Source organism: Patagioenas fasciata, chromosome 35 (assembly GCF_037038585.1).
Source record: "Patagioenas fasciata isolate bPatFas1 chromosome 35, bPatFas1.hap1, whole genome shotgun sequence".
NCBI lineage: Eukaryota > Metazoa > Chordata > Aves > Columbiformes > Columbidae > Patagioenas > Patagioenas fasciata.
This window is the reverse complement of record NC_092554.1, coordinates 3,443,111-3,451,776: the sequence shown is the minus strand read 5'-3', so window position 1 is coordinate 3,451,776 and position 8,666 is coordinate 3,443,111. Positions and strand designations below refer to the sequence as shown.

Genomic DNA, 8,666 nt, shown 5'->3' with positions numbered 1-8,666 from the left:
AACCTCGGAGCCGCTCGGACCCCCAGGACCCCCAGGGGACCCCTGGAGCCGCTCGGATCCCCCGGGACCCCAGGGACCCCCAGGGGGAGCCCCAGGACCCCCGGAGCCGCTCCGACCCCTCCGGGACACCCCCAGGACCCCCAGGGGACCCCCGGAGCCGCTCGGATCCCCAGGGACCCCCGGGACCCCCAGGGGACCCCCGGGACCACCGGAGCCGCTTGGATCCCCAGGGACCCCCAGGGGGAGCCCCAGGACCCCTGGAGCCACTTGGACCCCCAGGGGAGCCCCAGGACCCCCAGGGGACCCCCGGAGCCGCTCGGACCCCCAGGGTCCCACCCCCCCCCATTGTTATTTATTGACTCGGCCCCTTTTTTGTATCTTTGTTTTTTAAAAAGATAAATGGGAAGTAATAATATTAATAATAATAATATTAATAATATTAATAATAAGTTAATTAAGGTGATAATAAAGCGGTGATGTAAAAAGGTTTAAAGTGGAGTGGAATGGAAATGGAGCGAAATGAAACGGAATAAAATTACAAGAAAAGAAAAACAAAAAAAGTGCAAAAATAAAACTAAAAAAGAGAAATGAGAAATAAAATGAGAATTAAAAAAATGGATTAAATTAAAATAAAGTATTTTTATTTACCCCGGGGGTCTGTGGGGTCACTGGGGGGGCTGGGGGGGTTGGGGGAACTGGGGGGGTTGGGGGAGGTTGGGGGGCTTGGGGGTCCCGGGGGGTTTGGGGGTTTTTGGGGGGTTTTAATCCCTGAGGGTCCCGGGTGGGGGGTGGGGGGGGTGGGGGCGTCGGGGGGGGGTTAGGGTGGGGGGGTTGGGTGGGTCGGGGGGGGAGGACTGGGGAGGTGGGGCCCCGGGGGGGCTCGGGGGGGGTCAGGGTGGGGGTCAGGGTGGGGGGGTCAGGGTGGTGGGGTCAGGGTGGGGTCAGGGGGGTGGGGTCAGGGGGGTGGGGTCAGGGTGGGGGGTCAGGGTGGGGGGGTCAGGGTGGGGTCGGGGTGGGGATCAGGGTGGGGGGGTCAGGGTGGTGGGGTCAGGGTGGGGTCAGGGGGGTGGGGTCAGGGGGGTGGGGTCAGGGTGGGGGGTCAGGGTGGGGGGGTCAGGGTGGGGTCGGTGTGGGGGTCAGGGCGGGGGGTCAGGGGGGTGGGGTCAGGGTGGGGTCGGTGTGGGGATCAGGGTGGGGGGGTCAGGGTGGTGGGGTCAGGGTGGGGGGGTCAGGGTGGGGGTGTCAGGGTGGTGGGGTCAGGGTGGGGTCGGGGTGGGGGTGAGGGTGGGGGTGTGGGGAGGGGGTGTCCCGGGGGGGCTCTGGGGGGTCCCAGGGGGGTCTGGGGGGGTCCCGGGGGGGCTCCGGGGGGTCCCGGGGGGGCTCTGGGGGATCCCGGGGGAGTCCGGGGGGGTCCCGGGGGGGGTCTCCTCCGCCGCGGTGCCGCCGGGGGGGCTCCCCGGGGGGGGGTCCCAGGGGAAGCGCACCCCCAGCCCCGCCATGTGCCGCCGGTAGGCGCGGTCGAAGCGGGCGCTCTGCTCCGCGCTCAGGTGGTTCCGCCAGTCCCCGCACACACCTGGACACGGGGACAGCGCCGGGGCGGCACACGGAGCGTCGGACACACGGACCCACGGACCCACGGACCCACGGACCCATTGGACCCGTCGGACACACGGACCCACGGACCCACGGACCCACGGACCCATTGGACCCGTCGGACCCACGGACCCACGGACCCACGGACCCATTGGACCCGTCGGACCCACGGACCCACGGACCCATTGGACCCGTCGGACCCACGGACCCACACACCCACGGACCCATTGGACCCGTCGGACCCACGGACCCACGGACCCACTGCTCCCATTGGACCCATTGTCCCATTGGACCCATTGTCCCGTTGGACCCATTGTCCCGTTGGACCCATTGGACCCATTGTCCCGTTGGACCCGTTGGACCCATGGACCCACTGCACCCATTGGACCCATGGACCCGTTGGACCCATGGACCCACTGCACCCATTGGACCCATGGACCCATTGGACCCATGGACCCATGGACCCATTGGACCCATGGACCCATTGTCCCGTTGGACCCATTGGACCCATTGCACCCATTGGACCCGTTGGACCCATGGACCCATTGTCCCGTTGGACCCATGGACCCACTGCACCCATTGGACCCATGGACCCATTGGACCCATGGACCCACTGCACCCATTGGACCCATGGACCCATTGGACCCATTGGACCCATGGACCCGTTGGACCCATTGGACCCGTTGGACCCATGGACCCACTACACCCATTGGACCCATTGGACCCATTAGACCCATGGACCCATTGTCCCGTTGGACCCATGGAACCACTGCACCCATTGGACCCGTTGGACCCATGGACCCATTGTCCCCATTGGATCCATGGACCCACAGACCGACTGTACTCATTGTACCCGTTGGACCCATTGGACCCATGGACCCATTGTCCCCATTGTACCTGTTGGACCCATGGACCCATTGTCCCCATTGTACCCGTTGGACCCATTGGACCCATGTCCCATATCCCCCTGTGCCCCATGTCCCCATTGTACCCATTGCCCCACTGTACCCATTGGACCCACTGTACCCATGGCCCCATTGTACCCATTGTCCCCATGTCCCCATGATGTCCCCATTGTACCCCCATCCCCATGTCCCCATTGTCCCTATATCCCCCTGTCCCCATTGTCCCCATGTCCCCCGTCCCACCCTTCCTGAGGAAGGGTCCCCCCTGTCCCCATGTCCCCACGTCCCCTGTCCCACCCTTCCTGAGGAAGGGTCCCCCCTGTCCCCATGTCCCCACGTCCCCTGTCCCACCCTTCCTGAGGAAGGGCCCCCTGCGCAGGTCCAGGATGAAGAGGGGCGAGAGGCTGAAGTTGCTCATGGGGTTCTGGCTCATGGCGGCGAAGGACGCGTTGGCGACCACGGCGTCGATGGCGCCGGCGCTCAGGGGGCGGCCCAGGAACTCACAGAGCCGGGTGACGCTGCCGCGCAGGTCCTGGGGGGACAGTGGGGACAATGGGGGCATTGGGGACATTGGGGGCAATGGGGGCATTGAGGGCAATGGGGGCAATGGGGAGAATGGGGACATTGGGGGCAATGGGGAGAATGGAGACATTGGGGGCAATGGGGGCATTGGGGACATTGGGGGCAATGGGGACAATGGGGGCATTGGGGGCAATGGGGGCAATGGGGAGAATGGGGAGAATGGGGACATGGGGACAATGGGGACAATGGGGACAATGGGAGCACTGGGGAGGATGGGGACATGGGGACAATGGGGGTAATGGGGACATTGGGGGCAATGGGGGCAATGGGGACATTGGGGGCATTGGGGGCAATGGTGACATTTGGGACAATGGGGACAATGGGGAGGATGGGGAGATGGGGACAATGGGGGCATTGGGGGCAACGGGGGCAATGGAGACATTGGGGGCAATGGGGGCAATGGAGGATGATGGGGGATAATGGGGGACCCTGGGGGGTTTGGGGACCCTGGGGGACCCTGGGGGGTCTCGGGGGGCTGTGGGGACCCTGGGGGACCCTGGGGGGTCTCGGGGGGCTGTGGGGGCCCTGGGGGACCCTGGGGGGTCTCGGGGGGCTGTGGAGACCCTGGGGGACCCTGGGGGGTCTCGGGGGGCTGTGGGGGCCCTGGGGGACCCTGGGGGGTCTCGGGGGGCTGTGGGGGCCCTGGGGGACCCTGGGGGGTCTCGGGGGGCTGTGGGGGCCCTGGGGGTCCCATCCGGACCTGCTGCAGCTCCTCGTAGGTGATGCAGAAGAAGTTGGGGTGGCCCCGCAGCTGCAGCCACCCCCGCACGTGCTGGAACCAGGAGCCGAACGGCACTGGGGGCACGGGGACGGGGGCGTGGGACCCGCGCCCCAAACCCCACACCCGTAACCCCAGAACCCCCCAAACCCCACACCCCAGAACCCCCACACCCCAGAACCCCCAAACCCCCCAAACCCCGCCCCCAAACCCCCACCTCCCAACCCCCCCATCCCCCCCAGAACCCACCACGACCCCATTAACACCCATAACCCCCCATCCCCCACCCCCCAAACCCCCACCTCCCAAACCCCCATATCCCCCACCCCATCCCCCCCATGACCCCCCATGACCCCATTAATACCCCATAACCCCCCCATCCCCCACCCCACATAACCCCCTATCCCCCCCATAACCCCATCCCCCACCCCCACCTCCCAACCCCCCCATCCTCCACCCCACGACAACCCCTTATGACCCCCCCATAGCACCCTATGGCCCCATTAGCCCCCATAGCCCCCCATCCCCCCATAGCCCCCTATGGCCCCATTAACACCCATAGCCCCCCATCCCCCCATAGCCCCCTATGGCCCCATTAACACCCATAACCCCCCATCCCCCCATAGCCCCCTATGGCCCCATTAACACCCATAACCCCCCATAGCCCCCTATGGCCCCATTAGCACCCATAACCCCCCACCCCCCATAGCCCCCTATGGCCCCATTAACACCCATAACCCCCCATAGCCCCCTATGGCCCCATTAGCACCCATAACCCCCCACCCCCCATAGCCCCCTATGGCCCCATTAACACCCATAACCCCCCATAGCCCCCTATGGCCCCATTAGCCCCCATAATCCCCCACCCCCCATAGCCCCCTATGGCCCCATTAGCCCCCATAACCCCCCAACCCCCATAGCCCCCTATGGCCCCATTAGCACCCATAATCCCCCACCCCCCATAGCCCCCTATGGCCCCATTAGCCCCCATAACCCCCCATCCCCCCATAGCCCCCTATGACCCCATTAGCACCCATAACCCCCCACCCCCCATAGCCCCCTATGGCCCCATTAACACCCATAACCCCCCACCCCCCATAGCCCCCTATGGCCCCATTAGCCCCCATAACCCCCCATCCCCCCATAGCCCCCTATGGCCCCATTAGCACCCATAATCCCCCACCCCCCATAGCCCCCTATGGCCCCATTAGCCCCCACAACCCCCCATCCCCCCATAGCCCCCTATGGCCCCATTAGCCCCCACAACCCCCCACCCCCCATAGCCCCCTATGGCCCCATTAGCCCCCATAACCCCCCACCCCCCATAGCCCCCTATGGCCCCATTAGCCCCCATAACCCCCCACCCCCCATAGCCCCCTATGGCCCCATTAACACCCATAACCCCCCATAGCCCCCTATGGCCCCATTAGCCCCCATAACCCCCCACCCCCCATAGCCCCCTATGGCCCCATTAGCCCCCATAACCCCCCACCCCCCATATCCCCCTATGGCCCCATTAGCCCCATAGCCCCCCCGCTGACCCTCCCCCCGCAGGAACTGGTCCATGAAGCTCTCGAGGGTCCCGGGGTCCTTGTAGGGCCGGAAGATCCGCGAGAAGTGGAAGAGCGAGACCAGCACGTCCTTGGGGTTCCGCACGGTGTAGATGACCTGGGTACACCCGACCTTGACCTTGACCTTGACCCCACGCTGACCCTGAACTTGACCCTGAACTTGACCCCGCCCTTGGAGGGGGAAAACTCCTTATTTAGGGGGCAGCACAAATGTGGGTCCCACACATAGGGGCGCCCCCCCCTCCCCCTTGAACTTGACCCTGGACTTGACCCCAACCTTGACCCTGACCTCGGAGGGGAAACCCCCTTTATTTGGGGGGGGGCAGGGCAGCACAAATGTGGGTCCCATGCATAGCGACACCCCCCACCCCCTTCACCTTGAACTTGACCCTGAACTTGACCCTGACCTTGAAGGGGGCGGGGACACACTCATTATTTGGGGGGTGGGGGTGGCACAAACGTGGGTCCCACGCATAGGGACGCCCCTCCCCCACCCCCCAACCTTCACCCTGAACTTGACCTTGACTTTGGAGGTGAAAAAACCTCCTTAAGTGGGGGGCACGAAGTGGCACAAATGTGGCACAAACTGGGGTCCCACGCGTGGGGAAACCCCCCCGACCCTGACCAACCCCCCCGGCCTTGCCCTTGGCCTGACCTTGGCCTTGGAGGTGAAGAAGGCCCTGGGGAAGAGCTGCACGGGCAGGTGGGAGCTGATGAGCCGGGGCCGGGGGTTCCCCCGCGCCCGCCGCAGCCCCAGCAGCGTCTCCAGCCAGGGCCCGCGGTCCCAGTTGGGCACCGAGCGGCACCACCCGGGGTCCCCGTCGCTGCGGATCAGGCTCAGGATCTCCAGCATCCACACGGTGCCTGGGGGGGATACGGGGACGTGGGGGGCACCGAGGGACCTCTGGGGGGGCCTGGGGTCCCTCTGGGGGTCTGCTGGGGCACTCCTGGGTCCCTCGGGGCGTTCCTGGGTCCACCCCTTTCCACCATGGGGCACTCCTGGGTCCCTCAGGGCATTCCTGGGTCCACCCCTTTCCACCATGGGGCACGCCTGGGTCCCTCAGGGCATTCCTGGGTCCACCCCTTTCTACCATGGGGCACTCCTGGGTCCCTTGGGGCACTCCTGGGTCCCCTCCTTTCCACCATGGGTCCCCCTTCCCACTGTGGGGCACTCCTGGGTCCCCCCCTTTCCTCCATGGGGCACTCCTGGGTCCCTGGCTCTCCCCTCCCACCATGGGGCACTCTTGGGTCCCTCCCCCCTACCACGGGGTATTCCTGGGTCCCTGGGGCACTCCTGGGTCCCTGGCTCTCCCCTCCCACCATGGGGCACTCTTGGGTCCCTCCCCCCACCGTGGGGCACTCCTGGGTCCCCGGGGCACTCCTGGGTCCCTGGCTCTCCCCTCCCACCATGGGGCACTCTTGGGTCCCTCCCCCCACCGTGGGGCACTCCTGGGTCCCTGGGGCACTCCTGGGTCCCTACCCGATTTCTGGTAGGTGACGTTGAAGACGTCGTCGTCCTCCACCGGGAACTCGCGCGCGGCCTCGAGCCCCCGTGGGGAGTAAAGGAGCCGCGGGAACGAGACCCCCCCGTGCGTGAAATACCCGCGGGACATCGCGCGTGGGGGGGACACGCGGGACCTGAGCGGGGGACACGGGGGGGGGTGGTGTCACAGAACCGCCCCTCCCCCCCGCCTCCCGCACCCACGCGGTGTCGCGGCAACGCCGCGGGGGGGCTGGGGGGAGAGGGGACACGCCCGGTCCCGCGTGGGGGACAACACGGGGGGGGACGCGGAAACGCGCACACGCGGACACGCGCGCCCCCCCACGCGTGGTCGTGCCCTCACCGGGGGGGGGGCGGTTTGGGGGCTCCCCACGCAGCACCTGCTCCACTCCCCTCCTCCCCCCTCCCCTCCTCCTCTCCCCGTGGCCCCTCCCCCACCCGGGGGTCGCGGTCCCGCGTGGCCGGACCCCCCCACCCCTCCCCACTCGCACCTGCAAGCGCCGCCGGAGCCGCCGCGATCGCAACTGCCCCACCCGGCCCCGCCCCCACGCGGCCACGCCCACCGGGTGCGGCCCCGCCCCGCCCCCGCTCACCTGCACCAATGGGCGGGGCGGCCACGCCCCCTTCCCACCCACACCTGTGGGTGTGGCACCGCCTTGGCCACGCCCACCGACCACGCCCCGACCACGCCCATTGCGCAACGCCCCCCGGTGACGTGTGGGCGGGGCCAAGGGAGGGGGCGTGACCGATGCGATGACCACGCCCACCAGTGGGCGGGATTGCGGGGGTAATTGGCTGAGGGGCGTGGCATCGCATGGCCACGCCCCCGCCGGCTCCATGGTAACGGCCACACCCCCGACGTGGCCCCGCCCACCTGTGGCGCTGGCCCCGCCCCCCCCGCTGATTGACAGCCGCTCTTTTCTTAATGGAGAAAACCGGGGGGGGGAACGGCGCAGGCCACGCCCCCACGCCCCCATTGGCTGCGCTCAACCAATCCGCTGCCTCCCCCCCTCTCCATCCCCGGACCCCCCCCCGTGTCAGCGGCCGCTGGAGCCGCTGGCGGCACCGGGACCCCCGGGACCCCCAAATCCCCCCCGGGACCCCCAAAATCCCCCCCCCGGGACCCCCAACTACCCCCGACCCCCGCCGGGAAACCCCGCGATCCCCCCCCCCGGGACCCCCAAATTTCCACCCCGCCCCCCCGGCACCGGGACCCCCGGACCCCCCGGACCCCCCGGCCCCCCCGGACCCCCCGGACCCCCCGGCCCCCCCGGACCCCCCGGCCCCCCCGGTGAGTGACGGCGGCAGCGCGGGGGGGGGAGGGGGATGGCGAGGGGGGGAGGGGGATCCCCGATCGCGGCGGTTGCCATGGAGATGGGGATGGGGGTGGGGACAGCGGGTGACAGCGCGGGTGACAGCGAGTGTGTGACAATGAGTGTGTGACAGCGAGTGTGTGACAATCAGTGTGACAATGAGTGTGTGACAGTGATTGTGTGACAGTGATCGTGACAATGAGTGTGTGACAATGAGTGTGACAGTGATTGTGTGACAGTGATTGTGACAATGAGTGTGACAGTGAGTGTGTGACAGCGAGTGTGACAGGGTGTGACAATGAGTGTGTGACAATGAGTGTGACAGCAAGTGTGACAGTGTGTGACAATGACACCATGTGTGTGACAGCGAGTGTGACAACGAGCGTGACAACGAGCGTGTGACACCATGTGTGTGACATCACGTGTGTGACAATGAGTGTGACAATGACACCATGTGTGTGACATCACGTGTGTGACAGTGAG

The 8,666-nt window shown here is 66.8% G+C and overlaps 1 protein-coding gene across 1 annotated transcript; it reads right to left on the bottom strand.

The window, feature by feature from the left end:
* Positions 1–817: 817 nt before the first annotated feature.
* On the bottom strand, positions 818–7,490 carry SULT2B1 (sulfotransferase family 2B member 1). Its single transcript, XM_065859625.2, has 8 exons — positions 7,464–7,490; positions 6,850–7,007; positions 6,025–6,233; positions 5,340–5,466; positions 3,781–3,875; positions 2,850–3,030; positions 1,382–1,573; positions 818–879 (listed from the first exon to the last, which is right to left on the bottom strand). The coding sequence occupies exons 2-8, from the start codon at positions 6,980–6,982 to the stop codon at positions 818–820; spliced, it is 999 nt and encodes a 332-aa protein (XP_065715697.2). The 5' UTR covers positions 6,983–7,007; positions 7,464–7,490.
* Between the last annotated feature and the right edge of the window lie 1,176 nt (positions 7,491–8,666).